Source organism: Ctenopharyngodon idella, chromosome 10 (genome assembly GCF_019924925.1).
Source record: "Ctenopharyngodon idella isolate HZGC_01 chromosome 10, HZGC01, whole genome shotgun sequence".
Classification (NCBI taxonomy): domain Eukaryota; kingdom Metazoa; phylum Chordata; class Actinopteri; order Cypriniformes; family Xenocyprididae; genus Ctenopharyngodon; species Ctenopharyngodon idella.
In genome coordinates this window covers 46,803,525-46,827,788 of record NC_067229.1, presented here as the reverse complement: position 1 = coordinate 46,827,788, position 24,264 = coordinate 46,803,525, and the positions used below count along the sequence as shown (strand labels likewise).

The 24,264-nt window shown below is 36.6% G+C and overlaps 2 protein-coding genes across 3 annotated transcripts; one reads left to right on the top strand and one right to left on the bottom strand.

Moving 5' to 3' along the window:
- The first annotated feature begins 4,162 nt into the window (after window positions 1–4,162).
- LOC127520980 (uncharacterized) lies at window positions 4,163–13,225 on the top strand. Of its 2 annotated transcripts, none has more exons than XM_051909765.1 (7): window positions 4,163–4,972; window positions 9,036–9,070; window positions 9,536–9,635; window positions 9,737–9,848; window positions 9,931–9,985; window positions 10,850–10,978; window positions 12,669–13,225. In XM_051909765.1, exons 1-7 carry the CDS (start codon window positions 4,843–4,845, stop codon window positions 12,675–12,677), a joined length of 570 nt encoding a protein of 189 aa, XP_051765725.1. In that variant the 5' UTR covers window positions 4,163–4,842; the 3' UTR covers window positions 12,678–13,225. The 2 variants fall into 2 exon arrangements, with proteins under 2 accessions (XP_051765725.1, XP_051765724.1); XM_051909764.1 differs by having other exon boundaries at window positions 4,188–4,972; window positions 10,850–10,974.
- Window positions 13,226–21,727: 8,502 nt separating this feature from the next.
- Window positions 21,728–24,262, bottom strand: LOC127520979 (C3a anaphylatoxin chemotactic receptor). Its single transcript, XM_051909763.1, has 2 exons — window positions 24,085–24,262; window positions 21,728–23,829 (listed from the first exon to the last, which is right to left on the bottom strand). Exon 2 carries the CDS (start codon window positions 23,788–23,790, stop codon window positions 22,771–22,773), a length of 1,020 nt encoding a protein of 339 aa, XP_051765723.1. The 5' UTR covers window positions 23,791–23,829; window positions 24,085–24,262; the 3' UTR covers window positions 21,728–22,770.
- Between the last annotated feature and the right edge of the window lie 2 nt (window positions 24,263–24,264).

Genomic DNA, 24,264 nt, shown 5'->3' with positions numbered 1-24,264 from the left:
GGGTGCATGAGAACGTCAACCAAACGCCAACCATTATATCCAAGGAAAATAAGATACAGTTCACTGAACACACGTTGACCTTTTATGACCTAAATCTATTTAATTACTTCCAATATTGCTCTTGTTCTTTGAAATAATGGACTCAGTGGACCAACAAGGGCCAATTCACACCGCAGTCAAACAAACAAACACGTTTTTTGGGTTTTGTCGGATCATACCTCTGTTGGCATCTGTTGGCCTTGGTCGGGGGTTTATTTTCACCTGACTGAACATGTTCAATCAGCGTTTTTGTCGGTGTCTGTTGGGACAGTGTGAACATGACAGTTATTTTTCATAAAATTCTAAATCCAACGGCCAACATGTTTGTTGGTGTTCGTCTGTGCGGTGTGAATTGGCCTTAAGAGAGATTAAGATCATCCACACAAAGCCTTATCAATGCAATTGATTAAACCGATCAGTCCTGAGCCGACAGACCTATACGTACTATCAAAAGCACTTCATTTCCTTCATTTTCACCTGTTTGTGACCTGATGATGGTAAAGGCTTGGCCTTTTCTCCCTCTGATTCAAGGCTGATGATGTCAACATTCTGTTAACCAACCTGTTTTCTCCATTCCTTGATCCGTCTCTCCAGCGGCCTCATCTTACCCTCTATTCCCAACAATCCCGCTCACTGCCGGCCCTCTTTCCTCTCATTAGCCCCTCTGACAGCCCTGATCTATGTCTGTGTTCCATCTATCAGCTTGTGTAAAGTCCACTATTCTTAGGTCATAGTTCAGGTTTGTTATCCGCCTTACTATAGCCGCAGTTAAATTGGTAATGACCTCCCGAGCAACAGCGGCTTCTGTTCCCTGAGGCTCCTGCAGTAATGAGCAATGGAGGCATTTTTTCCATGAGGTCATTTTCAGGGGCACCGATGCTGCCGGTCCAGACGGATTCAGCGCAGCTCATGGTTTGATGATGGATGGGTTTAGTCAGAGACTGTGCAGAAACATTTTTCATCAAACACTTTTGGAATACATTTGCTTTGGGACACTCCTGACAGGAAAGATGGTTAATAACTCTTCTTCTTGAGCAATTTTCATTTTTTTACACTGTAACTGTACATATGATTCGTTTTTTTTTTTGTTGTTGTTGTTTTTTGTAGCTATATTATCGTACAGCTCTTTATATAAAGTTGGATATATAAGTAAGTAACTTTATCTACATGCATTCTGTACACTCAAAAGATATTATAAACATTAACATAATTTTCAGTAAAGCTATTTTTAAATAGCTTTATAAAAATGAACAAGGTACTACTAATAAAAGAGCATTATTATGAGGAAAAGTGAATATTTTTGTATGTTGACAGGTCCTCAAGAGTTATTTTTTGGCATTTTTGCCTTTTTATTGAGATAGGACAGTTATTTGACAGGAAGTGAATTGGGAGAAAGAGAGAGAGAGAGGGGAAAGGGATCAGGAAAGATCCACGAGCCAGGACTCAAACTCGGGTCGCCCGAAGCGCAACCACGCTATGTGTCGATGCACTGCCCACAAGGCTATCAGCACCAACAGGTCATCAGTTTTTAAGATTTATTTTTTGGTGTTTTTGTTTTTTTATTGAGGTAGGATAGTTAGTTGACAAGAAGCAAATTGGGAGAGAGAGAGAGGACAGGGATCGAGAAAGGTCCACGAGGCAGGACTCGAACTCGGGTTGTCCGAAGCGCAACCGCAGTATATGTCGACACGCTGCCCACAAGGCTATCGGCACCAACAGGTCATCAATTTTTATCCATTTTCTATATAGTCAATCCACATTAATAGTCCTGCAGTGTCACAAATGAAACTAAATGAACAAATAAAAAGTAAAAAATAGTCTAGTCTCTTAATTAATATGAGGTCATTAACATGCATGTATTGTAATTATAAAAGAAAAGCAATAATCACATTAAAGGATTAGTTCACTTCAGAATTCAAATTTCCTGATAATTTACTCACCCCCTTGTCATCCAAGATGTTTATGTCTTTCTTTCTTCAGTCGAAAAGAAATGAAGGTTTTTGATGAAAACATTCCAGGATTTTTCTCCATATAGTGGACTTCACTGGGGTTCAACGGGTTGAAAGGTCCAAATGTCAGTTTCAGTGCAGCTTCAAAGAGCTCTACACGATCCCAGACGAGGAATAAGAGTCTTATCTAGCGAAAAGATCTGTGATTTTCTAAAAAAAAATAAAATTTATATACTTTTTAGCCACAAATGCTCATCTTGCACTGCTCTGCGATGCGCCACGCATTACGTAAAATCATGCTGGAAAGGTCACGCGCGACGTAGGTAAAAGTACCGACCCAGTGTTTACAAAGCAAACGTGCAAAGACTAAGTCAAACATCCTTTACAAAAAAAGGTAAAACAACGATGTCAGATGATTTTGAAGTTGTAGGAGAAAATGAGTTTTTCTCCCTACCGCGGTACTTTCGCCTACATTACGTGTGACCTTTCCAGCGTGATTACGTAATGTGTGGCGCATCACAGAGCAGTGCAAGACGAGCATTTGTGGTTAAAAAGTATATAATTTTATTTTTTTTAGAAAATGACCGATCGTTTCACTAGATAAGACTCTTATTCCTCGTCTAGGATCGTGTAGAGCTCTTTGAAGCTGCACTGAAACTGATATTTGGACCTTCAACCCGTTGGTCCCCATTGAAGTCCACTATATGGAGAAAAATCCTGGAATGTTTCCCTCAAAAACCTTCATTTCTTTTCGACTGAAGAAAGAAAGACATAAACAAACTGGATGAGATGGGGGTGAGTAAATTATCAGGGAATTTGAATTCTGAAGTGAACTAATCCTTTAAATATAATGTAAAAGCAAGTGTCATGTAAAGAAAGATCCATCAATACACTTTTGAAGTGAAACATTTCACAAGTACAAGTGTGAAAACTTGCTTTCGTCAACTGATGAAGGTCTATATTATTTGTTTGATCTTGCATTCATATTTATCATCTAATAAAATTATAATCACACTTATTTTTTGTCCAAACTGCTTGTTATCCATGTATCTTAGATCTCAGTTTGATCTGTGATGATTCATGTGACATCTCATATCTCACAGTCAGGCATATACTAGTACTCCTGTTAAATTAACGCGAGGATTGTTTATCACTTCAGTAAGTCCAGGCGTAAATCCCAGCACAGCTGACATGTCATTCTGACTGTTCTCGTGCCAGACGTCAGAAGGGAATCTGGGAACTGTCAGTGTGTGTTTGTGTTTTTGGGTGCTGGGACGTCTCATGTTGTGTGAGTGGTCTTGCAAGACCCTCTTCACTGCCCTCTGTGGCAGCGTCATGTTTTATTGGACTGTAATGAAATTTCTACGCATCATAAACCCTGAGCTATGGCCCTACATGAGTCCTGCAGTAAGGCGGAGATGCCCCAGAGCTGCTTGTCTATTCCAGTTACGGCTCGTACAGATATCTGAGTTCAGACCTGACGCTTCATTTCAGAGGTTTTTAATGGTGAAGATATCAGCTTCTCTGAAGAGATGCCCTTAATACACACACCGCAAGTGTTTACTGCTTCCACAAAATTCCCAGTGACATTATTAGTGCTGCTTCCTGAGGCAAGAATCATTATTAATATTGCTCAGTTATAATTAGTGATGTGTGTGTGTGCATATATTTAAAATTTAATTGAAAAGTTTAATTGAAAAATGAAAAATGAAGTTGATCAATTACAAACTTCCTATGTAATATCTTCTTCTGTCATATTTGTTTTAAACCTTAAAGGGATAGTTCACCCAAAAATGAAAATTCTGTCATCATTTACTCACCCTCAAGTTGTTCAAACCTGTATGAATTTCTTTCTTCTGCTGAACACAAAAGAAGATATTTTGAAGAATATGGGTAACCAAACAGTTGATGGACCCCATTGACTTCCATAGTATATATATTTTTTTTTTCATATTATGGAAGTCAATAGGGTCCATCAACTGTTTTGTTTCTGACATTCTTCAAAACATCTTCTTCTGTGTTCAACAGAAGAAAGAAATGAATACAGGTTTGAACAACTTGAGGGTGAGTATTTTTGGGTGAACTATCCCTTTAAGGCCAATAATTGCTAAAAAGCTGAAAGAACCTGGTCTGTCTGTGAAACCAGCCGTAATCTACTGAATGTAATCTACAAATAATTAAACACCATTAAATATGAAGTTTCTGTAAAATTCTTCTTTATTAATATGTAATGCTTGTTTTGTGTATTATTAAAGGGTTAGTTCACCCAAAAATGAAAATTCTGTAATTAATTACTCACCCTCATGCCGTTCCACACCCGTAAGACTGTCGTTAATCTTCGGAATGCAAATTGAGATATTTTTGTTTAAATCTGATGGCTCAGTGAGGCCTACATAGGGAGCAATGACATTTCCTCTCTCAAGATCCATAAAGGTACTAAAAACATATTTAAATCAGTTCATGTGAGTACAGTAGTTCAATATTAATATTATAAAGCGACAAGAATATTTTTGGTGCGCCAAAAAAAAAAAAAAAAAAAAAAACGAATTATTTAGTGATGGCCGATTTCAAAACACTGCTTCAGGAAGCTTCGGAGCGTTATGAATCAGCGTGTCGAATCCGCAGTTCGGAGCGCCAAAGTCACGTGATTTCAGCAGTTTGGCGGTTTGACACGCGATCCGAATCATGATTCGATACACTGATTCATTACGCTCCGAATCTTCCTGAAGCAGTGTTTTGAAATCGGCCATCACTAAATAAGTCGTTATTTTGTTTTTATTCTCGTCGCTTTATAATATTAATATTGAACCACTGTACTCACATGAACTGATTTAAATATGTTTTTAGTACCTTTATGGATCTTGAGAGAGGAAATGTCATTGCTCCCTATGTAGGCCTCACGGAGCCATCGGATTTAAACAAAAATATCTTAATTTGTGTTCCGAAGATCAACGAAGGTCTTACGGGTGTAAAACGGCACGAGGGTGAGTAATTAATGACAGAATTTTCATTTTTGGGTGAACTAACCCTTTGAGCAGGGTTTGTCGAATTAGGCCAATTAAAAACAATTACCTATCATTCTCCTTTTTGTGTTACACATGCATAAGTATTGAAGTTCATTAAATGAATTAAAAATAAACCTACATTATATATATTAAAAACTGAGTAGACACTCGTTCATGAGATCACCAGATCTAATACTGAAATGTTTCGACAGTGGCCCTGTCCCAAATGGATCCTTAAGCCTCTGACTCAACACTTTTGTGACATAATGCCGCTTTGACTGTTGGGTAGCAGTCTGCCATGGAGGTTGCATGCTCGGCAAAAGTAAATTTAGGTATGGCAGATTCTGGGTTTTAGCGCTAGTTTTCGATAAACATTTTTGTAAGCTTTATATAACACATTCAGACACACTTTTGGCAGAGGTCTAACGTCCTTGCGTTATTCAGCCTGAGGGTGGCGCTCTAATGTTGACTGACAGGCATCTTAGTATTTCCTTAATGTAGTATTTAGTGCCTCTGAATGTTGTTTTAAAAAATTGTGGAGGAATTCCGTTGAAGAAAAGAAAGTTATTTCTATTCTCAGAACAAACATAAAGCAAACACAACATATCCTGTTGAAAAAAACAGCATGCTGGTAAGGTAAACTGGTCCGGGACCAGCATGGACCAGCATAGGACCAGCATAAACCAGCTCAAACCAGCATACCAGCTTCAAAACCTACCTTAACCAGCATATGCTGGTTTTAAAGGCTATTCACATTAGCACATTTAAACTTTAATTAATTTGATATGAAGAACAGACATGCCAACTAGTTACTGACCTGATGCAGACTAATATACACATAGCTGAAGCAGATTCATATCGTCTTGATCTGGTGTGAGGTTTATGTAAGGCAACGTGAAAATAAGCACCTGAAATTAGCCCAATGGTTCTAAATTAGAGTGTGCTGCAGTTCCTTTTTTCACCACCGATTTACATTGGAAAACTATGGGGCGCTGTAGAGCTGGGGAGGGCTCCGAGACCAGCTGTCCCGCTTAGTATCATAATACATGCCTGCCGAAGCCATACGCTAAATTTTAATATATCCTGCTCACTTTATGACTTAAAATAGTCTAGAAAATCCGAAAATATTTGTTACAGAATACTGAACACAATTTATTATTGATTCAGTTTATATAGAGGTCTATGTTTTGAATGAATATTTTGGTTCTAAACAGTACCAAATTAGGGTTCTTTGGCTTGTAACAATAGCAGAACCCTTTTTAGTGCTAAATGTAACCCTTTTTATAAGGTTCCATAATGAACCATGCATTGAAAGTGCCGCAGCTGTCATCAAAGGAGCATATCGGCCGCAAAGGGGGCGCTCTCGAGCACCATTCTGAAAGCTAAGGCCCTGTCCTAAATGTCACACTTCATATGTCTTGTGGACTTATAATGGCTGCTGCGTGCACGTGACTGTGAAGTCCACGAGACCATGTCCCATTTGTCATTTTAGTTTTCAGAAGGCTGCTCGCGAACGCACCATTTGCGGCCGAAATTTGCCCTCGATGCTCAATTTTGTTGAGCCTGCACTGAAGCGAGCTCTACAGCAGACTTCTTCCTGACAGTCAAAGCTGCATTACGTCACGAAGTGTGCCACTTGGGACAGAGCCAGTATGAAATAACGAAGCCTTGGAACCATTGATTTGAAACAAAAGATTTGTAAGTGAAACAAATATAGCGTAACCGCAAACCGCGTCAGAAGCAAAACAGAGGTTGATTGAGCGATGCACATAAAGTACAGTGCTGCTTCCCTGAGCTTCATCGTGTTAACAGTGCCACAACATTCTATTTAGAATACCTTAGAAAGTGCATAGCAACACCCTGGCAACCACTCACAACACCCAAGGAACTAATCTGCATAATCTGTGACCTTTTGCTCCGTGTCATCCTGGTGTTTATTGTGAAGGGCACGGCGGCAGGTGTAACATGTTTTACTTCTGTGCATTCACACACAGACTCACAAATCCTCACTGCACGTCATGCTGGCTCAACACAACACATCTCTCACCCAGACGACTGTCCGACAAATCCCAGCAGGCAGCTGCCCAGAATGTCAGAGCAGAAGTTTGTCATGCTTACAGGGTGACTGTACGCTCTGAGATTACACAGACGAACAAGAAAATGACAGCGCTTATTAAACGCACTCCCTCGTTGCTTGACAATTACGGATACATTGAAGAATATTTAGCACAGTTACGGCAGTAATGATGAATGTGTCTCCAGCACAATTACTGAGAGTTTCTTTTAACCATATAACTATAAATCATGGAGCAAAATCTCACAGAGATTGTGGATGTGTCATAAAAATGCTTTGATGGTCAATATACGAGCACATCCATAGATAACTGAGTGTTATAATCTGGATGAGATTTTATGGATTAAATACTGTTACGTAAAATAAAATGAAATTTCAAACAATGCATTTGTGTGAATATATATGGTACGAAAAGGTGATTCTCACAAATGACATTCTTTGAAATGTCACTGTCATACAGATGACCTCTATGGCAATATACTGTAGTTATTTTCATTAAATATGCATAAACCCAGACAAAAGTCAAAGAGGTCAAATCAGCATGGAAACATCTACAGTATGGTTTAATTTTTTTCCAGGTTTTAAATCTTACTTTACAACCAAATTTTTAAGTTAATGTTTAAAATGTCCCAACATTTACTAGACAACAGTTATATCCACTACAGTCATAAACATCACATTAATATGAATTCAATTACATTTATATAATTTACTTATTCTTATACTTATTCAAGTTTCACTTAAAAAGTATTCATTTTTGTTGATCCAATGTATCTTAACTGCTTCAGATTTGTTTTTTTAAATGGCTACATTTGCATGCTAAATAAATTACTTTTTTTACTAAATATAATGTACAGGAGAAACAAGTGATCAGTAATCAATCACTGCAATATTAGCACAGCGATTTCTCATTGAGTTACACATGCATTATAGACCAATATGGAGCAGACATCATGGTTACGTCACTTACAGCTGTGTTCGTATAGAAAAATAGCAGTAACAAGTGGAGGAAAATGGAGAAATCTATACAGAATAAGAGAAAATGATTTGTTGTGCCTTTGGATGTCAAAATCAAAAAGCAAAAAATATAATCTTCATTTTTATAGAATACCGTCATAGAAGACAACCTTTGAAGCTAAACACAGACGTTTATGTTGCAAGCCACAGACAAGTCACAGATGAATCCTGCATTGATTAGTCTACTATTAAAACATGAATTTGATGTAAACAGTAAGTCTACATAATATTCACATATGCAGTTCATAATGGACATACATACATAGCAGTTACAGCATGAAATAATATTTAAACCAATAACATTTTACATAGATAACTTTTAAACATTTGAAAGATAGTCATATACACCTAGGATGGCTTGAGGGTGAGTAAAGCTTCGGGTAATTTTCATTTTAAAGTGAACTAATCCTTTAAGCATAACAGGTTTCTTGTTCTATTGTCAAAATATGAACTATTTTAGTGCTTTCCTAATTTGCATTTTTTTTACTCATGAGTCTATTTTATCTCAAATCTTGCTCCTTTTCATTTTGTGCCTCATGATGTTATGTTCCCTGTCTCATGATGTGAATGAATGGAAGAATAAATGGATGAATGAATGAATGAATGGATGGATGAATGAATGAATGAATGAATGAAAGTATAAAATATTTCATATATAAACACGCAAATGCAAGAAAAAAAAGTCAGAATTGTAATCTCCCAGTTCAATATTTATAACTTGCAATTTTGAGTTTATGTCACAATTCTGAGGGAAAAAAAAGTCAGAATTGCAGGATATAAACTCACAATTTTGAGGAAAAAAGACAGAATAACGAGTATATCTCACAATTCTCTTTTTCCTTCTAAGAATTGTGAGATATAAACTCGGATTTGCAGGGGAAAAAAGTTAGAATTGTGAGATATAAACTCGAAATTAACTTTTTTTATTCTTTTACTCCATGGTTTCCACAGACTGCCACTGCAGAACTGTCATTGTCTGCAATCAGGTAGGCTCCGCCCACACAAAAAATGTCACTGCTGTTTGCAAACACCAAATAGGTCTATAGGCTTCATTACAGCCGCTCACAAAATAAACACCAAATCTCCAACTTGACTGAAGACAACAAGTATTTTCCTTTGATCAAAAACACATAAAATTATACTTAATTTCAGCAATTACCCTCCCAATCCAGTCCCAAGAGAAGCATGCTGGGAAATCCGCACCCAGTTTCAGTCAAAGCCAACAAAATTTATTTATGTAGTTCCAAAAGAAAAAGACAAACCATTTTACAAATTTAGGTGGATTGAAAGTGTTGCTGCAGTACATTGAACAAGGAGCAAACATAATTTGAGTGCATGTTTATCCGTATATGTTTATCAAACCCATGACAACACTAGCTAAGCCACAAGACCAGAAGCACTTTTGACCCTGACATGATAATTATGATCACAATGGTACATTTTGTTCGCAGCTTTCTACTAAAGAGAGCCGGTCACTGAGGAGACTGACGTGTGATGGGACTGGCCTGCTTTCCTCTAAACCCTGTAAGTCCACAAGTGCCGTTTGGTGTGGTAAGTTGCCGACTCCAATGGGAACGGTGGCATTCCTCTTGGCTTAAACACACCAATACTGCAGGTCAGAGCTCCATTTGTCTTTTGTGTTTTTGCTCCAGAAATAAACGATGATGAGACTGAAGGGAAGAGAAAGGGAGGGAATCTGCCAGATCGCCCAGCGAGGCCGGCAGATGGCCTGTACCTGAGTGCCACGCTTCAACCAGATCTTCTGTGAGTCATCCTTCAGTTTCGTCCTTCAGAGCAAATGTTTCTTTCAGGAATTTCTCAGCATTCTGATATTTTCTGTTCACAGGAAGTGCAGGACTGAAGCTTGTTTGAAGGTTAAATGGTCAACACCTGCACAAAAGGTACTTCCAATGAGTTTTATGTTGTATGCAAGTCATATCAGAATGATCATATTTAGGAAATGAGTGGATTTTCGTTTTAATTTGAGGGCTTGCCAAGTAAAGAATCGGTAACTCTTTAGTTTAAGGTCCAATTCTCACTATTAAGTTGCTTATTAGCATGCATATTACTAGGAAATTGGCTGTTTATTAGTACTTATAAAGCACATATTAATGCCTTATTCTGCATGACCATATTCTACATCCCTTAATCCTACAATATACCTTAACTTAACTACCTTACTAACTATTAATAAGCAGTAATTAGGAGTTTATTGAGGCAAAAGTCATAATTAATAGTGAGAATTGGACCCTAAACTAAAGTGTGAGCAAAGAATCACATTGGAAGTTAATTGGTACTGATCGTAATAAACTCTAATTGTAAATGTGCACTAGATAATGTAGTTTGCATGCACTGATGAAGAAGAATAGCATTAAAGCTTATCAGAAAATACTATAATCTGTTCTTCATTTTGTTGCATTAGTGCTAAAAAGGTAAAAACTTGTAAGTAGGAACTTCCCAGAAGAGGCAGAAATTGTGCTGCATGCGCATTTGGTAACATCTAAAATTTAATGCGAAGTGTCTCGGAAATGTTCTCATTTATCTTGATTATGAATTACGTGTCAAATGCAGTTGCTTTGTTTTGTCTTAGTTTGCTTGGAATACAATCATTCCCTGTAAAAAATGGTTTGTCCATGTTTAATAAGGATCTACAGATATTTCACGCTCCAATGAAAAATTGTGATTCGTTTTAGTTTGGAGGAATACCAGAAGCACTGATGCACAGCTATCAGTCACCTTGAGATATTCTGGTTTCATTGTTTCAGATGATTAATTTGGCACGCATTCATGATAAATACGGGGTGAAGAAGTTTTGGGAAGAGAAGATTGAAAGCCACGTTCAGAGGACGGGAAATGAGGACTCAAGAATGAAGAACAGCGCTTTATCCAAGTGTGTATGTCTATCACTGGAAGCTCTCCTCAGATGTACTGCTGCTACAGAATGACTTTATCCAATGTGTTGCTTTCCATTTCGAGGTTATTTTCTGGGGCGGTAATTGCAAAGAAAGATTAGGTCGAATAATCTGAAATGAAAAGATAATTTTGATAAACGGCCACAAGTCACAAAATCAAACTTGCAGGAATGGAGAAAACAGAAGAAACTCATAATTGTTTTTTCCTGACCTAGTTTAGGATCCATAAACTGTGTCTTGCTTTTGGAAATGAAAAGCATCCAAAGGTTCTTGGGTAATTCCAGACAGGCTTCTGTTGCTTGTTTTTGCTGCCCTCTAGTGTTTCCTCACTGTCACTTCAGGAAGGTCAGGGTGGATTAGCACATAACATGGGTACAAATCTCCAGGCTTTGGACTTCGTTCAAATCCATGTGAGTGCGCTGCGGTAGAGACAGCTGTAGAGATGAGTGCGGCTTTCTGAGCGTGTAATGAATATATAGATTGTTGGTACAGATGAACCGCAACAGGCTTCAAAGCCAAGGGTTTATTAATACAGGCACCAAACTCAGATCAAATACCTGGAGAAGCTACTTTAAACCTGTAGTTTGCTGTGCTAAAAGTCATAATTTACAGCAGTGTCAAAATTTTTATGAAAAATTAGTTACACAACAACTCTACCTCAAAGACCAGAAAGGAAAATGCTAATTAAAAGTACACTCTAAAAAATGCTGGGTTAAAAACAACCCAAGTTGGGTTGAAAATGGACAAACCCAGCGATTGGGTTGTTTTTGATCCAGCGGTTGGGTTAAATGTTTGACCAACGTGCTGGGTAGTTTTATTTAACTCAACTATTGTTTAAAAATGACTATATGACTGGCTTAAAATGAACCCAAAATTAAAAATCAGACACATAATTACTAGAGGAAACAATAATAATCATAAATGTTTATTGTTTAATTATTATTCATTAATAAATGTTCATTTATTAAACATATTATTAAATGTTAATTTCCAACATATTTTGGGTTCACTTTAAGCAAGCAATACTGTAATTTTTAAACAATAGTTGAGTTAAATAAAACTACCCAGCAGGATGGTCAAACATTTAACCCAACCGCTGGGTTAAAACAACCCAATCACTGGGTTTGTCCATTTTCAACCCAACTTAGGTTGTTTTTAACCCAGCATTTTTAGCATGTAACTAAATGGATTAATCATATAGCCTATATATATAACACTCTAAAAAATGCGGGGTTAAAGACAACCCAATTTAGGTTAAATGTGGACAAACCCAGCAGTTGGGTTAAATGTTTGACCCAACCTGCTGGGTATTTTTATTTAACTCAACTATTGTTTAAAAATGACTGTATGGCTGGCTTAAAATGAACCCAAAAGACACACAATTACTAGAGGCAACAGTAATAATCAAAAGGTGAACATTTATTAATAAGCAATTTAATAAATGTTTATTATTTAATTATTATTTATTAAACTTCTTCTTAATAAATGTTCATTAAACATATCAATAAATGTTAACTTCCAACTGTATTCCATGCAATACAGTCATTTTTAAACAATAGTTGAGTTAAATAAAACTACCCAGCAGGTTGGTCAAACTTTTAACCAATGTAAAGTCTACGTGAGAATACGGCAGTGAAGTGCTTTTATCTAAAGACTCAATGTTTTCCTTCAGGTTACGTGAAGAGTGGGTCCAGAGGCTTCAATTCCGGAACCAACATGTGATCGAGACCATGAGAGAGGAACAAATAAGAAGAGCTCAGAGGGTTCAAGGGATTTTAAAAGTTTAGACGTCAGCATGAAAACTAAAAGCACTTCTCTAAAGCATTTCCTAAGAAGAGCCTGACATTATACATTCATTATACAAAAGCTGGCACTGGAACGGTACCCTTTAAAAAGGCTCTAATATTTACACTTTTGTTATATACCTTTGATGTACTAATAATATGCACTCTTTAAGTATACCTTTTGAAAGGGTACCACCCCAGTGACAGCTTTTACCTTTTTTCTAAAATTTTATATCTGTATAAAAGTCAGTCTATTTCTTTAACTTAACTAAATAGTTTTTTGATGTAGTGTTTGAGACAGAAAGATGCTGTTGCAGACATGCACCATTAAACTAAATGTGATCTTGCCTTCCAGCATCCGTCTTTCATATAAGGCTCATTGGGTTACATAGAATACATTCTTACCGAGCTTTATTTTTATTAAAATTTAAGTATCATTATCATACTTTCACTGTGTAGTGTTTTTTTTATGCTTTTACTGAGAAAGAGCATATGCATAATGTCACGGTCGCTCGCTTTCTGTTCAACTCTTATAACATTTCCCTCTTTAAATAAGCTTGCTCTTTCTGACATCATATGAGACTCGACGTCAAACACATGTAAGTTTTCAGTATTTTGTTATGTTAAGACTTACATTGGTCTCGTCAAGCTCAATATAATTACACTCACACTATTTATACTACAAAAGGGCGTGTGCAGATGTAAAGAAAGAGAGAGAACATCAAGATAACATTTTCCATTTTCACTTTCATTTCATTTACATTCACAATAATTCATTAGTCATGCAAACCTTAAAATCTGCCAGCTATCTTTTCTATTGTGATGAAAAAGAGGAACTTGTTTAAGTTGCAGTAGTCAGTTTTCTTAGTAACTGCCAGCAAATGTGACAAAATGTTTTTTTTTTTTACCAGTTGCAAGTTTTTAGTTTATAGAGGCTATTGCTTTTAACTATACAAATTATTTCGAGAAACCTTTACAGAAAATTATAACGTTGATGTTTTATATCCACATTTACCGGTTTAGAACTGGGCGGCAATATAGTTTACATTTGTTGACAATATAAATGATCAACCAGTGGAGATTTTTCATATAGTATTCCTTTATGAGAATATATGTAAGCAGGTAAAGTTGGATATATGTGTCAGTTGAAGATATCAATTCATTTTGAGCTGATAGTGTGGATTATGAAAAATATTCATTTTGAATTTCAGGTTCATTATGCAAAATAGCTCAACATTGTTGGTAGTTTGAGTTTAAATGGCTTTTAACAATGTGAGTCACTAGGAGATTTTCAAACATTAATATTTTTAAATACTTTTATCCAAATCTCTTCTGCCATTTTCAAAACAAATTAAAATTCCTGTGATGTCTTTGTGGAAAAATTGAGATGACGTGGTGAGAAAGCTACTTGTGTGAGTGATGAAATGTCTTGAGCAACAGAGAAACACATCCAGCTGACTAAGGGTGTGTCTCAATCAGCTCCCTAGTTCATTACTCAGGGCACTGATCATTGAGTCGGCCATTGTAAGGACTGACAGTCGCAAAATCCTTCGAGTGAACTGAAACGTTCGCTCCCTAAAAAGTCTAAGTGAAAACCAGCGAACACTGATGGTCACTGTCTATGTTCCCTTAACGGAAATTATAATGTGCAAAACATAAATTGAGCCAACTCAATACACATAGGCCTAATGACACGTGATAGATGTTTTGAAAAAGAAAAGTTATTTAATTATATTTCAGCATAAACTGTAGCGATGTTGTAGTGAAGTGTCAAGATTGGGCACCATCGGTGTACACGATATACTGATTCACGACCTAGGGAGCTGATTGAAACACCCTATGTAAAAGTCACAGGTGATGCACTTTAAAGTCCACGTCAGCAGGTAAGAGATACTGACCTCTGGTGGTGAGTGGATGGTACAACAGCACGTGTTAGGCGCTATATTGAGGAGAAATTACAACGCATAATGGTGAGATTTGTACAGTGATTTGAAGTGGTCAGTGAAAAATGCTATTTTTATATGCTAGGCAAAAAAAAAATTTGTTTATGTTAGGTTATACCAACGGATTAGGCACATTTGTCATAGTATAAAACTGCAATGAAAATAAAGTCCCCAAGTCTCTTAAGGTTGATTTTTGGATAGTTTTACTTTTGCGAAATTTGACATCCTGTAGTGAGAAATGCTAAACCCCGTCTAAAACTATTTTAAACAGCTGATCCCTTTATAAATATGCATTTATGAGCTTATATTGAGAGACTTTGAAATATTACACTGCAGGACGACTGTTATCTAGAGACGGCAAAATGGTGATTAAAATGGTGAATTTATTACAAATGGTGACCAGTCGCAGGACCTGAGATAGCCTACTTTCCCTATAGGCTACGTTCATAAAAACCTATAATCTTGATGTTGATAAAAAGGGCCACATTATGATTCAAGTCTTTTACTTAAGAGATTGCGGTGACATTATGCATTAAAAAAGAGGAACGTGTTTAATATCAGTAATTGCTGAGATCAGGTTCTTCTTCTGAGAAATAGTAAGCAAAAAGTGATCGCTTATTTTGGTTTTGTTCTCTAAAGGTCTAGCAGTGATGAAAACGACTTACCGTCGGTCTGAGTACAAAAATCTCATGATTTATGAGTTGTTGTTTTTTTAACAGTGGTAGTAGCGGATGGTCCGTGTAACGCTTTGCAGTTCTTTGTTCAATTCGCACCATTAAAATGAACCAAATGAAAAGTTGGCTTCAAACTTTAATTTTTTCATTTTTTTTTTTTTTTTTTAGAATACTTCACAAACGGATAATTGTCACTCAGTTTAATTTTTGATTCTACAAGTTTGGGTTGTTGCGTCCGAATCTGATTTTTGAACAAACATAAAAATTGACTCATTATTCTGATTTTCCATTTATATAATTAGCGCTCGCGGGTGGATCGTGCCACCAGTACTGCTCGCGGGTGGAGCGGGTGTTGATGTATTCACCCAGAGCGCTGTAGCGTTATGTATAGATCTGTGGCACGTCTGGCCAAGCAATAATTTAGCGCCTGCCCTACACTATATGTACAGTACGTTGAGCGTTTCATAGAGTTTTACTGTGGACTTGGACTTAAAGGGTTAGTTCACCCCAAAATGAAAATAATGTCATTTATTACTCACCCTCATGCCGTTCCACACCCTTAAGACCTTTGTTAATCTTCGGAACACAAATTGAGATATTTTTGTTGAAATCCAATGGCTCCGTGAGGCCTACATAGGGAGCAATGACATTTCCTCTCTCAAGATCCATAAAGGTACTAAAAACATATTTAAATCAGTTCATGTGTGTACAGTGGTTCAATATTTATATTATAAAGTGACGAGAATATTTTTGGTGCGCCAAAAAAAAACAAAAAAAAACGACTTATTTAGTGATGGCCGATTTCAAAACACTGCTTCAGGAAGATTCGGAGCGTTATGAATCAGCGTGTCGAATCATGATTCGGATTGCGTGTCAAACCGCCAAACTGCTGAAATCACGTGACTTCGGCGCTCCAAACCGCTGATTCGACATGCTGATTCATTACGCTTCGAAGCTTCCTGAAGCAGTGTTTTGAAATCGGCCATCACTATATAAGTCGTTATTTTGTGTTTTTGTGGCGCACCAAAAATATTCTCGTCGCTTTATAATATTAATATTGAACCACTTAGTACCTTTATGGATTTTGAGAAAGGAAATGTAGGCCTCACGGAGCCATCGGATTTCAACAAAAATATCTCAATTTGCATTCCGAAGATTAACGAAGGTCTTACGGGTGTGGAACGGCATGAGGGCGAGTAATAAATGACAGAATTTTCATTTTTGGGTGAACTAACCCTTTAAGTAGCATATAAAGAATACGGTCAGTGCTTAACTCAGTAAAGTTGGCAATATATTTTCACGTAATAATGGCTTAGTTTCTCATAATAATGAGAACGTTACTCGTAATAATGACTTAACATCTCATAATAACGATAAAGTTTCTCGTAATAATTACTTTGTTTCTCATAATAATGAGAAACGTCTACGCATGCGCGAAGCAGCTGAGCAGAAGGGCGTGGCACGCTAGCGACATCCGCTGGTCAAAGCCGTTTAAATGCGAGAACACAGCAAACATGGCACGTTCTGCAAAACAGTTGTTTTCGTTAAAGTCAGTGTAATCTACAAAGGGCAAACTATAATATCATTAAATAACATAAATTATAAATTATCAGTATAATACACGAGAAGGTGGTTACCGTGGTAACGAGCGACGCCTGCTTGTGTTCACCGGTGGAAACTGTTGCATGAACGCGACGGCTTACAAAACTATCAGATTAACGAAGGAATATGACATTTATTCGTTAAGTTTAAGTGTAACGTCTTCATAAAATGTGTGGATTTATGTGTTAATATTAACACGTATTTCACGGATGAGTCAGGCTATTTGATGTGCAGGTTTGCCTAGACATACAGAAAACACCTTTTAAGATATTAGAATGTATGCAAAACTGCTTGAAAATATGTTTAGCAGATGTTTGTTGACAGCTTTCCAGATGAAGCGTTCTTCTGAATGCTATCATTATCTGTTTGAAATCAATGGATCACCATTTTGTGTTGCTGCTTGTTACACAAAAATACAAAATGAATGTTACAAATGAATAAAAGAGTATATCTCATATACTGATAATTTATCAATAATGTTATTTAATGATGTTACAGATTACACTTGCAGAATGTGCCATGTTTGCTGAAATTTGACCAGCGGATGTCGCTAGCGTGTCACGCCCTTCTGCTTCGCGCATGCGTAGAAGTTTCTCATTATTATGAGAAAGAAAGTCATTATTACTAGGAACTGTATCGTTGTTGTGAGAAAATAAGTAATTAGGTTATGAGGAAGTTTCTCGTTATTATGAGATGTTAAGTCATTATTACGAGAAACGTTCTCATTATTATGAGAAACTAAGCCATTATTACCTGAAAATTAATATTGTCAACTTTACTGAGTTAAGCACTGACCGTATTCTTTATATGCTACTTAAGTCCAAGTCCACAGTAAAACTCTATGAAACGCTCAACGTACTGTACATATAGTGTAGGGCAGGCGCTAAATTATTGCTTGGCCAGACGTGCCAACAATGTTAATTCTTGATATCAACAATTCAATTCTTGATATCTGTAATTGTATTTTCACTAGTGAAATGTCACCATAGGCTGCCATTCAAATTCAATTGTTGATATCAAGAATTGATTTCTTAGTTGAAATTCTAATTTCACATATCAGAAATACAATTCTTACTAGTAAAAATCATAATTTTTGATATCAATAATGACATTGTTACTAGTAAAAATGTTCATTTTTGATATCTGAAAATGTATTTCTGATATCAATATAATTTCAGATATCTAAAATGGCTTACTTACTTGTAACAATCACATTCATGATATCAGAAACTAACATTATCACTAGTGACAATCAAATTATTGATATCAAAAATTAACATTGTTAAGCTCCTTTTTTGACATCTGTTTTTTTCTGAATCTTTTAAGTCTGGGATTCTTCCCCCAACATTAAATCAAGCTTGCATTTCTTTATTACTTAAAAAGGATAAAGACCCTTTGGACTGTGCATCTTATAGGCCGATTTCTTTGCTCAACTGTGATGTTAAAATTTTAGCAAAGGTGCTCGCCACAAGACTCGAAGATGTCCTCCCCAACATCATCTCTCCTGGTCAAACAGGGTTTATAAAGAACTGTCAGTCATTTTTTAATATCCGCCGCTTACTTAATGTGGTATATTCTCAGCATCAGGCCATTCCAGAATGCGTTGTTTCTTTGGATGCCGAGAAGGCGTTTGACAGGGTGGAGTGGGAGTACCTTTTTTTAACTTTGGAAAAATTTGGATTTAGCCCAGTCTTTCTTTCTTGGATCAAATTACTTTATAGAGCTCCCTCTGCGGTAGTTCTGACCAATGGTCTGCACTCTAGACCGTTTAACTTGCACCGCGGAACTCGACAGGGCTGTCCGCTAAGCCCATTACTGTTCGCTCTAGCTATTGTGCCTTTAGCAATCGCTCTACGTGAGAGTCAGCAGATTACTGGAATTACCCGCGGTGAGGCAGAGCACAAGGTAACTTTATATGCAGACGATCTACTGCTTTTTATCTCCAATCCACAAACTTCTCTACCCGCAGCTCTATCTTTGCTTGAGAATTTTGGTCGGTTTTCTGGTTACAGGCTTAATCTGCACAAGAGTGAATTTTTAATAAGGTAGATGCGAAACTACAGTACCCCAACATACCATTGAAACTAGTCAAAAATAAGTTCTCTTATCTTGGGGTCTGTATCATCATAAGCACCTTTTTAAACATAATTTCGGCATACTTCTTGAACAGATTAAGAAAGATCTTTCTAAATGGTCCCCTTTAAAGATTTCTCTCATTGGGCGCATTAATTCCATTAAGATGGTGGTGCTCCCTTAATTTCTTTATCTTTTTCACTGTTTACCTCTATTTATTCCCCTGTCATTTTTTAAATCTTTGGACTCTGTTATTTCTACATTTATTTGGAATGGTAAGCACCCTCGCCTGCGTAAAGCATACCTTCAGAGGTCTAGAAGCAATGGTGGTATGTCCTTACCTAACTTTAAGTTTTACTACTGGGCAGCTAACATACGAAATATACTGTATTGGTGGCATTATTACCTTTTGCCCAATAGACCATCCTGGGTGGACATGGAAAAAATGCCCACAAGCAAATTTCCCTTCCAGTACTTCTTGCAACTAAATTACAATCCATCTCTTATACTCCGGTTGATTGCCCAGTGGTGAAACACTCGTTGAGGATTTGGTTTTCAGGATCCTTCTCTTCTTAGCCCTGTTGCCCGTAATCATTTTTTTTTTTTAACCTTCAATGCAAGATGGATCATTTAAGAGTTGGTCTGACAAGGGGATAAAATGTTTCAAGGATTTATTTATTGATAATTTATTTGCTTCTTTTGAACAGTTAACATTACGTTTTGGTCTTACTAAGTCAGATTTCTTTAGAGTCTTGCAGATAAGGCATTATGTTAAGTCACTCGTATTAGACTTTCCAGTGATGCCTTTTGAAAATCCTTAAGATAATTTCCTCTCATGTAACATATTAGCCAAGGGGCTCAATTTCCATTATTTATAATTTAATGACCAATTTGGCATCTTCCTCTCTAAATACCATAAAGAGAGATTGGGAGGAAGACCTTGACAGACCACTTTCTGAAGACACATGGAACTGTATTCTCAAACAGGTCCACTCATCGTCAGTGTGTGCTCGCCATTCACTTATACAGTCCAAAGTAATACACAGAGCTCATAAATCCAAAGTTAAACTAGCTGAAATGTTTCCTGGTACTAGCCCCATATGCAATAGATGTAAATGTGATTCTGGATGTTCTGGACATGCCCCAAATTAGAGCATTTCTGGCGATCAATATTTCACACCCTTTCGGCGGTTCTTAAACACAGTTTTGAGCCAGAACCTCTGGTGGCATTATTTGGAGTAGCTCCAGAAGAGTCGTGGCTGTCAGCGTCTATGTGTAAAGTCCTTGCTTTCTCTTCCTTGTTAGCACGTAGAGCGAAAGTGGAAAGATCCCTTCCCACCCACACATACTTAATGGATTAGTGATATGATGTCTTGTCTCTCCTTTGAAAAAATTAGGTATTCATTAAGAGGGTCGGGAAAACAATTTTTTAAGATGTGGCACCCTTTTATTGACTATGTTGATAAGTCTGTATATGTGCATGTATCTTTTTTATATATGGCTGGAGGTTGATGTATGCTGACGTATATATGTATGCTTGGTTCTTCTACTTACAATTCTAATCTGAATTAATGGACAGTATGGACGCTGCGCTAGTTATTTGATGGTGAGGGTTGGGGGATTGTTTCATGTGATTTATAATGTAAATATCAATAAAAAAAACTTTGAAAGAAAAATTAACATTGTTACTAGTAGCAATTCAATTGTTGATATCAAGAATAGATATTTGCACTAGTAACAAAGTAATGATATCACAAATTATGATTTTTACTAGTAAGAATTGTACTTCTGATATGTGAAATTGGAATTTCAACTAGTAAGAAATCAATTCTTGATATCAGCAATTGAATTTGAATGGCAGCCTATGGTGACATTTCACTAGTGAAAATACAATTACAGATATCAAGAATTGAATTGTTGATATCAAGAATTAACATTGTTACTAGTGGAAATGTAATTCCTGATATCAAGAACTGAATTGTTGATATCAAGAATTCATATCCTGAGAATGAATAAAAGTCAAAACGGCTTGCCATATCCGCCCACTTTTGTGCATTTACTAGTAATTTCAACACTGGCAAAAGTCTGTCAAGAGTTTTAGCATAGGCTAAGTGCCTTACCTCAGAAATTCGCGCCTTTCCCTGCTTTTAGCTTGATCGCCTGCAGTGCGCGTGGCCAAACTAAAAGCAGGGAATGGCGCGAATTTCTCAGGTGAGGCAATTGTGACTTATGCTTGAAGAAAAAAAATATCTAAATGACTTAATAATAATAACATTAAATTAAGTAACCTAAAAGCTGGGAGTTAACTACAGTTAAATTGGAAGAAAAGAAGAAGAAACTATTAGCCTATACATCGACTATGTACAACTGCTAGCAGGTAATAATCCAAGTGGATTTAACATGGTGAATTATGTTAATCCCCATTCTATTTATATCATTCACTCTCAAAATTAACCTTGTTATTTGAAGTGAAAGCATCAATTTTTGGTGCCCTGCATTGTAGAGGAAACTATACATCAGGCATAGAAGTAAAAGTATTATTTGCACAAATCAGGACAAAGTACAGTCAGTCCATCATGTTCACAAAGTAAATTCCAACAGGATGATCAGAGCCCCAATACAAAGCTATTTATAAATAAAATAAATGACACGAAATATTTATTTGGGTTTTATTAGGCTATGTGGGAAGAAAGAGAGTGTAGAGTGATAGCCTACAAGAGACATGAAACTAGAAAGGCTAGGAAAACATTTGACTGAGCCTACAGTTTAGTCTCATTAAATATTTGGCTAAAGAATGACACCATTGACCAATGAAAAGTATTCCATACAGCCCAAATATAACACTGTATAATCTTTTTGTCCAAATTAAAAATCAATTTGAATGTTTAATGATCATAAAACAGTAATTTTATCTTAAAACACACTGTATACTTAATATATTTTATAGATTATAATGCAATTATGTGATATATGGCTTAACATTAGCCAAACTAAAATGATTGAAGACAATGTGATAAAAAGTAATCTTGATTGATGTTACATCAATGGTGCATCAAGTGTGCAGCTTTATCAGTTAACATCTGATCAGTAGACATGCCATTAACTTCCTTAAAACACTGCATCTGTCTAATAATAGCATCAGTATTGCAATTGCAAGCTACTTTTAAACCACGGCATACAAGCATGCCTTCATGAACCTGTTCAACAAAAACCCTGTTAATTCATATAAAGACAAAACAATGCAACAAAAACTGAGCATTGCTAACTCACTGTAACAAAACGATATTCCTTCTCTATCATATCTGTTTCATTGCAGATGTTTTAGATGCACTAAATAACAGTTTCATAACTTCCTGACAAAAGAAAAAAATAACTGTGGACACTTCCTTCTGAAAATAGCTAGAATAAGCTACTTGTGCTTTTTTGCATATCTTAAGTTTAATTTTTTAAGACAAATAACAAAGGCAAAATATTTTTGTCAAGATACTTTACAAGAGTAAAGAAAAAAAAATGGTCAAGAAAATGATTCTGAGAATAATACAAAAAAAAAAAAAAAAAAACACTATTTGGACATGTTAAGTCACTCACAAAAATGTATGTAATTGCATTAGATGCAAAATATCAAAGCAAGTGAAAAGAGTCTTGTTTGAAAGTGCATAGAAATATGACTTAAAGATAAAACTGAGTTCATATCTTCACTACATCGAGTGCATTTGCTGTGACTGGGTGGATCGTGACATTTGCGTTCCCTCCTCAGAGAAAGCCCTTTCAAAAACACGTCTTAGAGAAAGTTTAACTTTGCTCTTAAAATCCTGCCCCATGAAAACATACAGAATGGGGTTCAGGCAGCTGTTGATATACGCCAAAGAGATGGCCAATGGATCCAAAGTCGTTGAGACACTTGATTCCTCTCCGTACCATACAATTAAGTCCACCATGTGATACGGCAGCCAGCACAGAAAAAATGCCACAATAACAGCCAACATGATGCGAAACGCTCGGCCAGAGCGAAAATTACTCCTGCCTAACTTGTGTGCGATGATTCCATAGCATGATGTGATGCATATGAGAGGTATCAAAAAGCCAAACACAAATCTGATGATACTCAACGTTCCGGATTTTGTGTAGTCATCATCTTCCCCATGAAACGTGCAATGTGTGGTGTTCAAATACTCATCAGTGAAAGTATGTCTTAATATCATAAAGGGCAAGCTGAGCACCAAAGCCAGAACCCAGGCCACTACACAGGACAGCCGTGCAAGGAACAAGTTGCGATGATTTTGAGCCCAAACCGGTGTGATCACCTGGGTGAACCTATCTAGACTAATCAGGTTCAAGGTGAAAACACTGGCAAACATGTTAATAACTATAACAGAGGGGAGAATCTTGCACATGACGGATCCATACGGCCAGTGGCGGTCAAGAAGGATCTCCGCCATACTGAACGGTATGGAAAGGCAGCACAGGAGGTCGGCTGTTGCTAGATTGAGAAACCATATTGTATTAACGGTCCTCTTCATCTTCATTCCAGCAAAGTACACAACAAAGATGTTTCCAGGAACTCCGAGGAGAAATGTCAGGCTGTAGACGACCAGAGAAATCACCCTTATAGAATTCGTCACCTCTGGAGACACTGAGTTTGTCTCGTTTTCATAAGAACACCACAGACAATCATATCCACTTGAGTTCATGTCGTCATTGTAATGAGACTCATTCATTTTGCTTGAGCTGATGCTGTCCAAAGTGCTCTGTTTATCCTGTAAATATCACGTATTATCAGTTGAATCATTTAGCAGATGCTTTTATCCAAAGTGGCTTATAAACGAGGAAAATAAGACATTTGACTTTGAGGCAACTATATTCAGTATTATTAAACAATAAAGTTTATATTTTATTAAATACAATACTCAATATATTTAATACAAATCATATACTTTTATGTAAACTTATTTGCTCATATAGTTTGAATTGTACAGATCAGATATTATTGCCTTACAAAAAACCGTACTCACCTCACCAGCTGCTCTGTATTTGCTAGCGATTCTTTACCCCTTTCACCACTTTAAGGCGGAACCACAGGAAATGGAGGGAAGTCCTAATGATTTGATGAAAGGACTACAGAACTCTCGGGGTAATTGCATGAATACATTTTTTTTTAACAGACAATTTTATTTTCATTATTCTATCTAGAA

Bases quoted from the DNA above. Each gene is read 5' to 3' on its own strand.
- LOC127520980 (XM_051909764.1), top strand. From the start codon at position 4,843: ATGGATCTTGAGAGAGGAAATGTCATTGCTCCCTATGTAGGCCTCACG. The intron at 9,636-9,736 runs GTAAGTTGCCGA...TTTTTGCTCCAG, and splicing joins CACAAGTGCCGTTTGGTGTG to AAATAAACGATGATGAGACT. The intron at 9,986-10,849 runs GTACTTCCAATG...TCATTGTTTCAG, and splicing joins GGTCAACACCTGCACAAAAG to ATGATTAATTTGGCACGCAT.
- LOC127520979 (XM_051909763.1), bottom strand. From the start codon at position 23,790: ATGAATGAGTCTCATTACAATGACGACATGAACTCAAGTGGATATGAT.